This window comes from Anastrepha obliqua, chromosome 3 (genome assembly GCF_027943255.1).
Source record: "Anastrepha obliqua isolate idAnaObli1 chromosome 3, idAnaObli1_1.0, whole genome shotgun sequence".
NCBI classification, from domain to species: Eukaryota; Metazoa; Arthropoda; class Insecta; order Diptera; family Tephritidae; genus Anastrepha; species Anastrepha obliqua.
Window position 1 is genome coordinate 144239117 of NC_072894.1, and position 15503 is coordinate 144254619.

The 15503-nt window shown below is 38.9% G+C and overlaps 1 protein-coding gene across 1 annotated transcript in view; it reads left to right on the forward strand.

The window, feature by feature from the left end:
- Window positions 1–537: 537 nt before the first annotated feature.
- LOC129240339 (MOXD1 homolog 2) overlaps window positions 538–15503 on the forward strand; it is a 170572-nt gene continuing 155606 nt past the window's right edge. Inside the window, exon 1 of the mRNA XM_054876085.1 lies at window positions 538–2428. Coding sequence (XP_054732060.1) covers window positions 1931–2428 — 498 coding nt within the window. The 5' untranslated portion in view covers window positions 538–1930. The remainder of the gene's footprint in view (window positions 2429–15503) is intronic.

Consider the following 15503-nt stretch of genomic DNA (forward strand, 5'->3'; position numbering starts at 1 on the left):
CATATTTATATTATGAATTGGTATATATGTATATATATATATATATTACGCTTAATATTGCGAAATATGTATATTATTTACCATCTCTTCGCTCCAACTTCCAGCAAGCGTGACGTCAATACAAGTATAATATTTCTATATTTCAAATATTTCTAAAGCCATTGGTCATTTTATGCCGACAAAGATACACTCGAATAATTAGTTTTGCTCCGTCCTGACATCGAAGGCAGTTTACTGATACTCTCTTTGGGTATTTGGTGCATTCAAACTTCACTATTCCGCACTACTCCATTCCATTCCACAACTCTAATCAAGCCAAGGAGGCAATGTCGTCCACTTGTTTTGGTTTTACTATTTTTTTTTAACAGACGCTTTGCTCCAGCGCCGCATTACTGAAAGTTGAATTCCGTCTTTTTAGCGCATTTATGCAATTATACTCGATTTAACATTCAAACACACATCAAACACATTTTCAAAAGTAAATTAAACTAATTACGTGTAATTTTCTTGTCTGTTCTGTCTTTCAGAAGTTGCTGCAGTGTTTTCGTTGTTGTGTACGCACCCTGATTCCAACTTCACACGAAAGGTTGATGCCACCGAAACCGGTAAGACGCGTACAAATTACGTGAATGCCAACGTGAGCACAACACGAAAATGTTAAAACTCACAAAAACGACGTGATCGGAACAGCAAAAAGTAAACTTAATTAGAAACATTTGTCGCACGTCTTTACCTCTGTGAACACCTAATAAGAATACACTGGAACAGCACAACCTCTACTTCCGATATTAAGATCAGGCTAAATGTAATAAAATTGCGATTAAAATAAAGCCTCTGACACTAGCAGCTGCTAAACTAAAAGGAAGAAAAAAGCGGACTAGGACTTAAAAAAGTGGCGTGAGGCAGTGGATTCCACTAACCGCCAGCAGGCGTTCTTCTTGCCAGTCCTTATGGCAATATAGGCCAATAAGCTACCAAAATAGTCATTCCGTAAACAAGCGGAAACGCTATTTATAACATCAGGGCTGTGATATACCAAAAAAGAAAAGATATCAAAATAAAAACACAGATACACAAATGCACAAAAAGCTTGAAAATAAGAACAACGCAAAGGCCAAATAAACTAAAATTGCTAAAAACAGAACAAAAAACGCAAAAAAGGCAGATCATATGGATACACGCTCATATATACACACGTATGTATATATGAATTGGTATTTCTAAGCCATAGGCAACATTTGCTCACGAGCAACAGCGCATAAAAGTGTCCATAGTAGTAGATTTTCTCTTATGCGGCCACCGGCTGAGAAAATTGTTTTTAATACGACAACAAAACGACCTAACTATTGCATATTGAAGCTCTAAGTAATTTCGCAAAGAGGCAACAGAACGGCTACGTCAGCGTTATAGGACTTGGCAACTCGTTGGTCTGCAAACCGATGGTAGCGGGACTTAAAGGCAATAAATGACGTGCGCCAAATTGCCGTCAAGTTTATTTTGAAGTACTTTCGGGTGGGGTACGAACAAGCATATGCCCAACTCCATCTGGATATGTGTGTGCGTTGAGGTTTCTGTTTTGCAGCACACACATTTATTAGCCGAGGTGCTATGAAGAAAAAGAGCAATCGACAACAAAGCACATACTGACCGTCACTAACGAAATAGGTTGGTCAACCTAAGTGTAATTTATAAAAACGAACTGCCAAATCCGGTACACGCAGCAAAGTTGCAAACGGTCTGAACGCTTACGCACATTTTCTATTTTTTGTTTGCCATTCGTTTTGAAAACTATTAACACGCACCCGAATGACCGGGTGTAGGTTCGCACATATACAAAGGCACTCATAAGCTCTCAGGACCGCATTCAAGCACACTCATCGCGATATCATTAATTTAGAACGGAAAATCGACGACGACCTCTGCAACAACAATGGGCATTGCAAAGAGTATAATTTCAGCTAAGGCAGCAGCACAGAAGGAGGAAGTGAAACATTCAAGTTCATCGCTGTCATCGTTAATCACATGTTTTATATCCTGTTTCATTGTGGTTGTGAGTTTCATCTCTCCTCAAACAGCAGCGGCAGACACAGCAGCAACATCAGCAGCAGAAATGACAGCTAAGGTAGTTACAGTGAATCACGGTGGCGAAGATATTACTTCCACCATTGTTGGCCAAGGTGGCAGTCATCTGGGGGCATCTAGTGGTGGTGATGGTGGCGGAGTTGGTGGGAACGGTTTGAGCTGGGATCATGCCGTCGATTTGAATGCGGATTTTCGCATTTTATGGACAATCATTAATCAGGATATTACGTTCGAAATACAAGCACGTACGCTGGGTTACGTTGGATTTGGATTCTCGCCTGATGGCAACCTTGCTGGCTCTGACATCGCCATCGGCTGGGTAGACAAGGGTCAAACATATTTTCAGGTAAGCTTAACAACACTTACATAGGTACATTTCACCCACCCACTCAAATATCTGGCACACGCAGTTGATAAGTGTTTTCACGCTTATTCTCGCATTTATGCTCCGAGCGCATTTATCTTTATGGTGTCTAAATTGTATCCCTATCATTAGTTGTGTGACCTCTGTGCGGGAATACATGTGAATTGGAGAAGGTTGGGTTCATACCTTTTCACGCTTCACTCCTAAGTTTTTTGAATTATAACTTCAATTTAGACCGACAATTGTTTATGCTCTGGAAATTTTATAAATATCGGCAGCAAAGTAGGCAAAGTTGAATCGTTTGGAAAATAGGGAGTTAAAGAAGGTGCGAATTGTGTTAATAAAATTATGTATGCTTCATTTCCCATTTTTTTTAAATATGTTAGGAATAATCAAACGTTATGTATCTATAAATGTAGTTACTATTTTTTACTTCTATAATATTAATAAGCCGTTATAAAATTGGAATAAATATAGATATAAATACACAAATTATTCTATGCGTGCTTAGTTTAATATTACATTTATGCTTACTTTCAAAGCCCGGTGTGCATACAAGCATAATATATGGAGTTCCCACTCAATAAAAAATCCGAGATTTCATCGTGATATGTTTTCAAATCATTTATAACTACCTAATTTAGTTCTTTTTCGAAATTCCTCACTTAAAATTTGACTTCTTCTTGATTGGCGTATTAACTACTTTACCGATTTTAAGAGGGGGGTAACGTTAATTCATGGAAAAAAGGCACATTTTTATGATTTTTTTTTTTTGATGACACAGTTAAAATTTATTCGTCAAATCTTTTACTACATAAAACTATAGCATTTGAAGTATATTTTGTGAAATTTTCATCCAAAAATATTTAAAAATACGGCAATGGCAGAAATTATTCGGACGCATCTCAAAAAAAAGTAGTTTTGCGGTGCCCCTCATGACTCGGTGTTAAATCATCTGAAATCAAAAAACCAAAATTATTTCGTTAGATAATCGTTTTCTCCGGGTAACGCCGAGAGGGTTTTTTGAAATTAAAAATTTTTCGATTTTTGGGAACACGTTGAAGTCAAAAACACGATTTTCGCGTAAAAAATCGGTGAATTAGTTACCGTAAAAACAAAAGTATCAACAAATTCGAAAAAAAACTCTTCGGCGTTACCTTGTAAAACATCTACAGAAAAAGTGTTCGAAATTTCAAAAGGATCGGTGCAGTAGTTTCAAAGTTATGAGGGGCACCGACTTTGAAAACGTAAGTTGTGGGAAAAACGCTTTAAAGTACAAATGGCGCGCGGTTGAGCCAGGTAGGTAGCAACACTTACATGGCTGTATCTTTGTAAGTTTTGCTCCGATTCATCTAAAATTTTCACAGAATATTCTTGAAAGGTTCTTCATTTAAAAAACCAAATAAAAAAAAATGCACAAAAAAAATTTAAAAACGTTACTCCCCCTTAATCGAGTTAAAAATAGTGATAACTGATAGTATTTATGTAGAAACGCCGAGGTAGTCTTTAAAAATTTTATTCTTTCTTCTTTTGCTAGCTAGTAAAAGTTTGGAACTGCTGAATATTTTCTTGATGTCTTTATAGAGCTCATCATCCCTGCTCTGTGGTGTTCGCCATTAATACGAATACTTAAAAAAAAATTAATAACGAAGCACATAAAATTTATTTTTGCAATAAAAATAAATAGAATCCAAATCACGATGGAAAAAATAAAGAGATTTAATCACATGAAAATTTTTATTTGATTTCGACTCGTCCCTTGATTGAGGGATTTTTTTCTTCCCCCCGTGGGAGTTTGAGTCTATACTTATAGATATAAAGATGTGCTGCCCCACTCAACCGCTCTTGTGGCATCGTATTTTTTTTATTAAGGGTAATATTTTGATTAATTGATTAAGGGCAAATATTTTCCATTTGTTTTTGTGTAAAATTTCTTTCAGAGTCGTCAATAATTGCAAGTAATTTAATTATGTCCTAATTCTAAGAAGATTGTTAAAAAAATCCTCGATGGCAGTTCTACATTGAAACTTTGCCTAGGCAATTACCAAAACAAACGATAATTTTTGATTCACTTGATAAATGTCGCACTATGGACCCCAAACCTCCTCGGTCGCGCGAGTAGATTTAAAAAGCGTCTTTATTTAATGGCATGAAGCTCTTCCACTAAACTAAAGTTACTATCTGTAATTTTATAGATTTCAGTCGAATTAAGCCTTATGCTGCATCGTTGGATAAGATTTTTAGTCGCTGTTTGTGCGCTATTGCAAATTGCTTTGTTACTTCAGTCACAGTTTCTATGCCCAGATCACGATGAAAATTGCTATTCCTTGCATAGTAGGGCGCGTTTACTATGCTCCACAGGATTTTGTTTAGCGGACGTTGGATAGACTTTTGACTAACGCATCTCCAAACCGGTATTAGTAGTTGTTTGTAAATAAGCAATTTGTTGCGGAGTGATACGCTTGAGCATCTACCAATGAGATATATAGCTTATCTAATTTCAAATCAAGCTCTTCTGGTGTTTTCTTGAGGTTAGCTGTCTGGCGCAGTTTCGCATTAAGTCTTATTCCCACATGTTTGGGCTCTTCGCCGTATGGGATTATCGACGAATCGATGAAGAGTGGCTTGTAAGTAGTAGGGAAAACACTACTATATAACACATGGGCTGAAAAGTACCGGGCCTAATAAATAGATGGCATTCACCTCTTTTTCAGTTAGTACTAATCTTAAAAATACATTATATTCTATTCATTAGTTCGTGAGTTATTGCGCTGAGAGTGACGCTACTTATGCTATTTTCAAAACAATGGATCAAAAAGAATTTTACACTACTTCTTGATGGGGAAAAATACCGTTCAAGTGAAGCAATGGCTTGGAAAGTGTTACGGAGACTCCGCTCCATCAGAAACAACCATAAAACGATGCTTTGCTGGCTTCAAATGTGGTCATAGAGACACCGATGATGTACAACGCAGCGCACGTCCAGGGGGTAACTCCAGAAAACATCAATAAAATCCACACAATCGTTTTAAATTATCGAAAAGTAAAAGTATTTTTTCAAAAAGCTTGGATATTACTGAATATTGGCCTATAAGAAGACACTTCGTTTGGTGATTTACCAGGCCTATCGTGATAACTTCGGCGATATAGATACGACTATATAGATACGTACCTTAAGCTGAGGCATTTGTTAAATAGGTAATGCCATTTTTCGAAGGTCTTTCGCCGGGATTAAATCAAATCAGAGGGACTTTTTAATCTTCATTTTATTTATTTCCTTGTCAACTTTTTCTGGTGTAGCTTAAATAATATATCCATCATACTCAGGGCAACTTCCAACAGGTTGTACTTCATCAATGCCTTCATTAAGACTAAAGGTTTTTTCCAAATGCTCAGCAAGTAGATTCGCTTTTTGCTCGCTAGTCTTAGTCCAGTTGCTCTCGTAAAATTGAACAGGAGCGCTGTGTTGAATTGGTCTATTAAAAAATTTAGTCGCTTTCCACAAGAAATATTCTGTACTTTTATAAGCTGTGCACCCAGACAAAAATGCATTGAATACATCATTTTTAAATGTCTTAATCGCTGTGTGTAGCTATTTTCTTTTAATTCAATTTCGTTTTAATTTCTGGAGATCTGCTGCAAGCGTTTCCGTTTTTCTGCTACTAAGGGTGGATACTCTGATAAAGTGTGGATACTTTTTCTCATCAGGAGGCCAAGCAATGAGTTGTCTGTTGCCCTTTGGTTTTGTGCTGTAATTTGCGGTATTGCTCGGTGTGCCAGTAAATGGTCCGAGCTCAAGACAAAACCTTTAGTAAGAAACAAATGAGCTGCCTCAATATTTTTGTAGACGAAAAAATCAATAAAACCCGAGATTTTATTTGTATCCGTTCGCCAGTATAGGATTTGTATCGGTTTAGCACTAATTATAAAGCGACCTTGAAAACGATTGAAATTGGCCAACTAGTCTTTAGATTTCAGCTGGTGTCTGGTAAGACTGTAAAGAGCAATTAATATCAGAGGCTGTTTTAAAGTTTCAATGGAAACGGATGCATGTAGCTTGGAACTCCTTTTTGCAAATGTCCTCACCGGAATGATGTTTTATCGTATTTATTTATTAAAACCGATCTGAGTTGTAAAAGTCCCGCCTACAATTGTTGTATATTGTATATTAACATACCAACACATCAATCATTTCTTATTTGATAAAATCAGGTGTTTTTTTTCTGCATGAGAACTATCGATATCGATAACTATGGTGTGACAGCTGAGAATGGCAAACTGTGCTGTCATTTCTATTCAGTAAGGTTTAACGTCAGACCAATCCTTCCGAATTGTGGAAATTTACTTTGAAAAAAAATAAATATGCTCGTGAAGTTCATAGAGCACTGGCGGCATCATCCGTCCTTATTTCTTTCGAAATGAGGAAGGAGCTGCTGTTGCTATGAATAGCGAGCGGTATCGAACCATAGATGAAAGGATTCTTTATGAGGTTTGCACTTCGACCTCATGATCTTTTGTGCCGCCTACTCATCCAGTCCCAGTTCCCTTATTAAACTCAGGCTGCATGTGGCCAAAACGTCCCAACCTTCTCCGCGCTATAGCGTTGCATTCCTTGAGAAGGTGCATTGGTGTCTCCTGAAATTCGTCAGTAGACCAAGTCCCGATCTTGTGCAGATGACTACGCAGCCTGCAGTGGCCGATGAAAATGCTCACAGGTCAATAGGGTCTTGAGTGCCGTCTAACTGTCGCTCAGAATGCCAATTCGCTCATTCCGGAAATTTCTGTCTAAATTTATCTCCGCTCATAGACATCGGCATAGAATGCTTGGTTCTGGGGCCGTAAATTTAAGCGACGAGCCATCTGTGTACTAGTACAGGGTACACTCCTTTCCTTTCAGATGCAGGTCTACTCCAGTTTAACTTATCGAACAGTTCAATTCTGAACTTCTTTTCGAATTTGATGGCTTCAGTGATATGATCTCTGGGTAGCTAAATAACTATATGAAGCGGTGTCAGCTCAAGCATCACCTCCATCGTATCTTTAGGGCAGGTCCGCATCGCCCCCGTGATGTACACGCACGACTCCCGATGAGAGTGACTCTCAATGCCCAAGCGACCGCTTGTCTTATTATTTTGATGTACTTCCATCTCAGGATTCTTGGGCTACAGTCCAAGGATTTTCCTGCTAGACGTTTATACATAGATCATGACGGTCTTTGTTGCTTTGGACAAGGTTGCATCAGCATGCCTCTTCCACCTAAGCTGGCATCCAGGACAAAACCAACATACTTAGCTTCGCTGACCAAAGCAACACGGTCCATGCTGATCTCTCTCATTTCTGGTAAAACTTTTTTTCTGGTGAAAGGAATGATGGCTGTTTTGGCCGGGTTTATATTCAGACCCACCCTCAGAACAGCATATTTTTGTCAGGTTTAAAGCTATTTTCAATATATCGCAAATAATGTTCTCGAACCTGCCTCACGCTATAATTACAACGTCATCCGCATATCCCTGACAGCGGATTTCGTTGTTTGTCAGGAAGTGAAGCAGGTCGTCTACTACTAGGCTCCACACGAGGGGTGATAAGACCCATAAGAGCCATGCTGGCTGAAATTTTGTCTCCAAAAATTAATTAATTTAACATCAACGACATTTAGTTTTAATAAGACGGTAGGACTTTCCATAGAGCGTGCTTAACAATCGATTTATTGCAACATTTTAGTCACTATTGACACATACGACCAGATTTATTGGTAAACGTAGTCAAAAATTTGACTGATCGAGGGATCAAGCATATCAATACCATGAAATTATCTTCCGGATTATAATAAAAACTTTCCAACAATAATTGTTAGCGTTTTAAGCTCTCAAGGTCTTCAAAAAGCACCCTATATCCATATGTACATGTTAATGGAATGTAATTTTAGGTAAAGATGTATGTTTATAATATGCGCATGTATTTTATATTCAGTTATGCAAATTTGTGAGTAAGTAAATAGGTATATATGTGGCGGCACCCACATTAAACAATTTATATTTATATATATATTAATTTATGTAATAATAATAATAATAATTTATACAATAATTTTATATACCAAACTGTTCACTTAAAGGTTAATATTAAGTTCACTTGTATGCATGTGGAAGTTGGTTCTAGTCCATGCAACTGGGGAAAGTTACTGATCGCCATTCACTTGGGAGTGGCCAGGACGATTCTTCTGCATATGGTTCAAGCAGCTCACAACGTCCGGGATTAGCCCACGTATGCTCTGGGTAGCTTCCGTACACCCGCTCGGGAGTGAGCTAACGTGAGAAGGCGAAGCATTCCAGGATAGCTGGTTGTGCGCTGGGTTTGGGACCCGCCACTCAAAAAGCCCCCCCAATGAAAACAGCAACAAAGCCTTGGATGAGAATTTCCAACACTGATGACGACCCCTGCAAACGAAATAAGGAATATGATTTGAGGGCATGCACCTGGAATGTCCGGTCCCTTAGTTGGGAAGGTGCCTCTGCCCGGCTGGTTGATATCCATCGACTCGGATCATTACCTTGCTTCAGCCAAACTACGCACACACCTCTGTGCAGCGAAAAACGTACATCTAACTACGCAAATAATGTTCGACATTGAAAAGCTACAATCACAACAGACAGCTAGAAGATTCGCCACTCGACTCTCACTCTTGCTCTCAAAAAGTACTGCCCAACAACCCGGCATGCACGAGCAATGGAGCAACATTTCTCGTTCTCTACGTACCACCGCCGAAGAAGAAATCGGATTCCGGCGAGCCCGAAAAAACAGTTGGTACGACGAGGAATGTCATGTTGCCGGGATCGATACAGAGAGCTAAGAAAGGAAGAGAGACGTATTATCCGACAGAAGAAACGAGAGGCCGAAATACGTGAGTGCGAGGAGCTTGAGATGCTGGCCAATAGGAACAACGCCCGAAAATTCTATCAGAAAGTTCGGCGGCTTACAGAAGGTTTTAAGACCGGGGCGTTTTCCTGTAAGAACAAAGACGGCGATCTGGTGACTGACATCCAGAGCAATCTTAAATTATGAAGGGAACACTTCTCGATCTTATTAAATAGTGACAGCTGCGCATGTCACAGAGAATGTGAAGATCCCGATACCCCAATCGTTGACGACGGAATTGTAGTTCCGCTACTCGACCATGACGAGGTGAGAATAGCGATAACGCGTCTCCCGGGGGGCCGACGGACTGCCGGCTGAACTATTCAAACATGGCGGTGAGGAGCTGGTAAGGTGCATACGTCAGCATTTATGCAAAATATGGTCGGATGAAAGCATGCCTGCCGATTGGAATTTAAGTGTGCTCTGCCTAAACCATAAGAAGGGCGATCCTGCAATTTGTGCCAATTACCGCGGGATTAGTAGGAATAGCCTCACCAACTTGAGTGAAAACCATAGAGTAACCTTGATTTGGGTCCCGGGACATCGGAACATAGAAGGTAACGAAAAAGCTGATGAACTGGCAAGAGGGGGATCTGCCATGAATAGCGCTCTTGCAGTACCAGTACTCACTCCACTAGGTGCGGTCAAGAATGCAATTTCCCTAAAATACCTTCGAATTGCAGATTGTAGATGGAGAGACCAGACGAAATGCAAAATCAGCAGAACGTTATGGCCCACCTACAACCTCAAGCAATCGTTGACATTAATAAACATGAAACGACGGGACACCTGCAGACTTACGGCAGTCATAACTGGCTTCTGGTCTATCGGAGAACAAGCCGCCAAAATGGGTATCCCTCACAACACATACTGTCATAGTTGTAAACAACCGGAGGAAAAAGAAACAATCTTCCATTTCCTCTGTGAATGCCCTGCCCTATGGAAGGACAGAATGTTAACCCTGGGCAAACCGCTGTTCGAGAGTCTCGAGCAACTGTCTGGCGTAGACGTCAACAACCTAATAAGGTTCCTAAACCGCACAGACTGGATATAGTCCTGCTGCAAATAACTGTTAAACAATTTGGTAACGAGGATGTGGCAACAAAATGGTGCGGAAGCGCTAGTTGGATTCTGGATGAATCACCACTCTAACCAACCAACCGCGGGATTAGTCTTATAAATATCGCCTATAAGATCCTAGCGAGTGTATTGTGTGAGAGGCTGAAGCACACCGTCAACCAACTGATTGGACCTTATCAGTTTGGCTTTAGGCCTGGAAAGTGCGTAAGAGCGTACAATTGTTGGGATATGCGGATGGTATTGACATTATCGGCCTTAACAACCACGCTGTTAGTTCTGCCTTCTCCAAACTGGATAAAGAGGCAAAGCGAATGGGTTTGGTGGTGAACGAGGACAAAACGAAGTACCTCCTGTTATCAAACAAACAGTCGGCGCACTCGCGTATCGGCATCCTCGTCACTGTTGACATGATTTCGAGGTTGTAAAGGACTTCGTATACTTAGGAACCAGCAAAAACACCGATAACAATATCAGCCTGGAAATCCATCGTAGAATCTCTCTTGCCAACTAGTGCTGCTTTGGACTAAGTAGGCAATTGAGCAGTAAAGTCCTCTCCCGACGAACAAAACTAACACTCTACAAGACTCTCATCGTCCTAACGTATGGCGCAGAAGCTTGGACGATGACAACATCCGATGAAGTGACGCTTGGAGTGTTTGAGAGAAAGATGCTGCGGAAGATTTTTGGCCCCTTGCACGTTGGCAAAGCACCAGCTACTGGTAGCAGAGGAAGAAGAAGGCCTCCTCTGCGTTGAAAAGATCAGGTGGAGAAGGACTTGGCTTCACTTGGTGTGTCCAATTGGCGCCGGTTAGCATGAGAAAGAAACGACTGGCGCGCTTTGTTAAACTCGGCCAAAATCGCGTAAGCGGTTATCGCGCCAATTAAGAAGAAGAAGTATGCATTCAACTAAGGCTTAAGTTATCCTTCATTCTACTTTACATTATTATTCTAACATTACTATGCTATCTCTCTTACTCCTACTAATTAAGCTTATTTAACAATGTACTTTACATATTGCGGAGATCCTGATGATCCCTCAAACCTATGATATATAAGTATGTTCTGCGATGTAAATTAAAAGTTGGATTTTAGTAGTTACGTCGTGCAGACATGTGAAGTAATAACCCTAATCCTACATATATATGTATACTAGCAAACCCTCCCGCTTCGCTGGGCACACTAAACTAGAATAGAATATATATATGTTTTAGAACAGAAAAGATATGGTTTTCATATTATTTATTTCTTTATTCAATACCATGTTTTGGTCTCTATCTCGACACCCTAGTCACGGAGTGGCATGAAAAATACTCTGAACTAAAGCATTCACCACAGCTTCCATTTGATACCCATATTGTACATACACATCCGAAGGTTACCTGAGTCCACGTTTTGACCTATATCTCGAGACCCCAGAAACGGAGCGGCATGAAAAATACTCTGAACTAAAGCATTCACCAACAGCTTCAATTTGATATCCATATTGTACAAACACATTGTAGGCTCCGCTCTCTATCTCGAGACCCTAGTCACGGAGCGGCATGAAAGATACTCTGAACTAAAGCATTCACCAACGGCTTCCATTTGATACCCATATTGTACATACACATCCGAAGGTTACCCGGGTCCACGTTTTGACCTATATCTCGAGACCCTAGTCACGGAGGGGCATGAAAAATACTCTGTACTAAAGCATTCACCAACAGCTTCCAATTGATATCCATATTGTACAAACACATTCTAGGGTCCACGTGTTGGTCTCTATCTTGAGGCCCTAGTCAAGTAGCGGCAGGAAAAATACTCTGAACTAAAGCATTCACCAACAGCTTCAATTTTATATCCATATTGTACAAACACATTCTATGCTCCACGTTTTGGTCTCTATCTCGAGACCCTAGTCACGGAGCGGCATGAAAAATACTCTGAACTAAAGTATTCACCAACCGCTTCCATTTGATACCCATATTGTACATACACATCCGGAGGTTACCTGGGTCCACGTTTTGACCTATATCTCGAGACCTCAGTCACGGAGCGGCATGAAAAATACTCCGAACTAAAGCATTCACCAACAGCTTCCATTTGATACCCATATTGTACATACACATCCGAAGGTTACCCGGGTCCACGTTTTGACCTATATCTCGAGCCCTATTTCCAAAATAAAATATAATCCATGTTACTCGTGGATGATGTAGCTTTCGAATGGTGAAAGAATTTTTAAAATCGATCCAGTAGTTTTTGAGCCTATTCATTACAACCAAACAAACAAAGTTTTCCTCTTTATAATATTAGTGTAGATATAAGATATATATGGGCATTTCTCCAATGTCGAATGCGACATTCGTACGCATTCAAAGTGAAAAAAAACATATACCAAAACATTATTTTATTTTGACAAAAGGCGAAAGCTATAGCACTTGATTAGCACTATGATTGGTGCTAAGGTTGATTTTGGGAAATTGTTCGTTTTCAAGATAATTACAAAAAATGAAGCCATTCGCATCCGACAAAAACAGAAGTCGCTTTCAAAGCAAAAAAATCAAACACTTTTTTCAGCGAAACCTGAAGAAATATATTAATGCGACTAATTTTTAAATGTTATGCATTGGTATCTTAATAATGATTTTTATTTTATTCAAAAATATTAAGTAGTTTATTTTTTATTTAATTTTAATCACTGTCGCACGCGACATGTCGCATGCGACATTTTGTTCCACCATACTTTTTATGTTTATTTTTTTACTTTTTATGTAATTAGACATGCAAAAGATGATTATAAATGATTTTTAATACAATATATTCAATATATTTATTTCCACAACCAAAATTATAAACTTAACAAAATATCTTCAATTAAGAAAAACAAAAATAAGTATATTAATCTTATATACTATGTAAAAACAAAGAACGAAAACTAACTTAACTGAGAATAGTATTACTAATGTCAAACAAAGTTCTTTTAATGGAATTTGCAGTCCTAGCTGCTTCTAACTGTTGGCCATCGCAACAAAACGAATGCAACTGGGATATACCTGGAATATTTCTCACTTCCTTCCATTTTTCGTCCAACTTATAATGAATCAATTTGAGCAGATGGCATAAAATACATTTTAATTCCATTTGTGTGGTTTTGTGCACATTGATAAAACGATAGTGCATCTGGTAAAACAACGTTTTTAGATTTTGTTATTTGCCACACTTTTCTTTTAATGACGGCTCCCTTTCCGTGAGAACTGGCATTACTAGTCATTAACATAAAGCGCTTAGCTACTAATTTGCCTTCAATTATAATGGCGTCCTTTTTCCCCGAAGCTTGCACACTAATATTATCATTCTGATAAAAAGCATTGATGGCATTAATTAGGCTTTCTGGTACGGTTCTGTTGGATTGGTTAACGTTTTACTTTTCTTTAAACTGCTTATATTTTTTTACCAGGACTTCAAGAACTTTTAGCCTTCTGTGCATGTCTTTTGGCATTGCTTTCTCCACTTTTTTAACAGCTTTCGCCAAGGTTTGTCTACATTCGTAAGATGCGTTTTGGCTTTGACGTGCATATGACATTCCATTTTCTAAGAGTTTTTGGCGCCTCTCTCGTTGTCGTATGCGATTATATTTCCGTTTTTCTTGAATTATATCTTCTTTGCCTTCAGCCAGTGCTCTCCACGTCTGTCTAGCTTTCCGCATTCTTTCCTTGTTTCTTAATTTATAGTTTTGTAATTTTGTTTCATCATCCTTTAACCTTTCTTTCCACCGTTTACAGCTCGCCTTATTATTCTCTCCGCCGTTTTTACTCATCTACATTCAAAAATTTTATATTTTGTATTTACATATACTAATAAAGATATTTTCGAACGAAAATTTATTTTGAATCTTGATGTTTTTAGATTTAATTAAGTGGAATATGAGAGCGAAGCAAAAACACCCGCCACCTGCAGAGCTGTCCAAAAACCAAAGAGGAAGACTCATTTATTATGACACTCAAGGTTGGCTGCGGTTTACAAATGAATATTAAACACATCTAATGATTAAGTCTCGTTCACATTTACAATGAAGTCTCGTTCACATTTACAACATCCCTTCTGAACGAGATACTCTTATAATATAGTATATAGTTACATAGCTCTTTAATATATATTTTAATACAAGGCAAGGTATAAAAATAAAAATTATAATGCAAATGGTTTCTATTTATACATGTGTTTGTAAGCAATCAATTAAGTCCAAATTTCTTTGAAAAGTATTCTAATTTGATTTTAGGCAAGCCTTTTGTTAAAGCATCTGCGATCATTTCATCGGAAGATACATGAACTAACTTTAATTCCTTATTTTTAATTCTCTGATGCAAATACTTAAGTTTAATGAGTACGTGCTTTGTAGCGTCCGAGTATGAATTGTTGTTGGCCTTATTCTCAGCTCCTTTGTTGTCGCAGCACAAAATGGTTAGTTTCGGAGTTGCTGGAAAAATTTCACGTTGTAGACCCTTAAGCCAAGTGGCTTCCTTGGAGGCTGCAACCATTGCCACGAATTCGGATTCAGTAGTTGACAAAGTAATACGCTTCTGCAGCTTCGAAGCCCATGATACTGCACCACCCTGAAGCAAGAAAACATAGCCAGTTGTGGTTTGAGCTGTATCTAAATTACCAGCATGATCAGCATCGCAATAGCCTTCGACCTCTGAATGTTCCTTTTGATAAGTTAATCTTTTATCAATGGTTCCTTTTACATATCGCAACACACGTTTCACGGCTGCCCAATGCGCTTTGCCTGGGTTGGTTCCAAAACGACTCAACATGTTGACCGCGTATGCTATATCCGGCCTTGTCAATTGTGCAGCAAACAGCAAACTACCAACTGCTTGCATATATGGCTTCTGTGACATTTCTTCAATATCAGCTGTTTCCGTTGGACATTGACTTTTCGTCAACTTTTGGTTCGGGTCCAGTGGCGTCGAGATTGGATTACAGTCTAACATATTAAACCGCTTCAATACATCAAGCAAGTAGTGCTTTTGATCTAATGAGATAGTGCTATGGTCGTTATTACGCGTTATTCTAATTC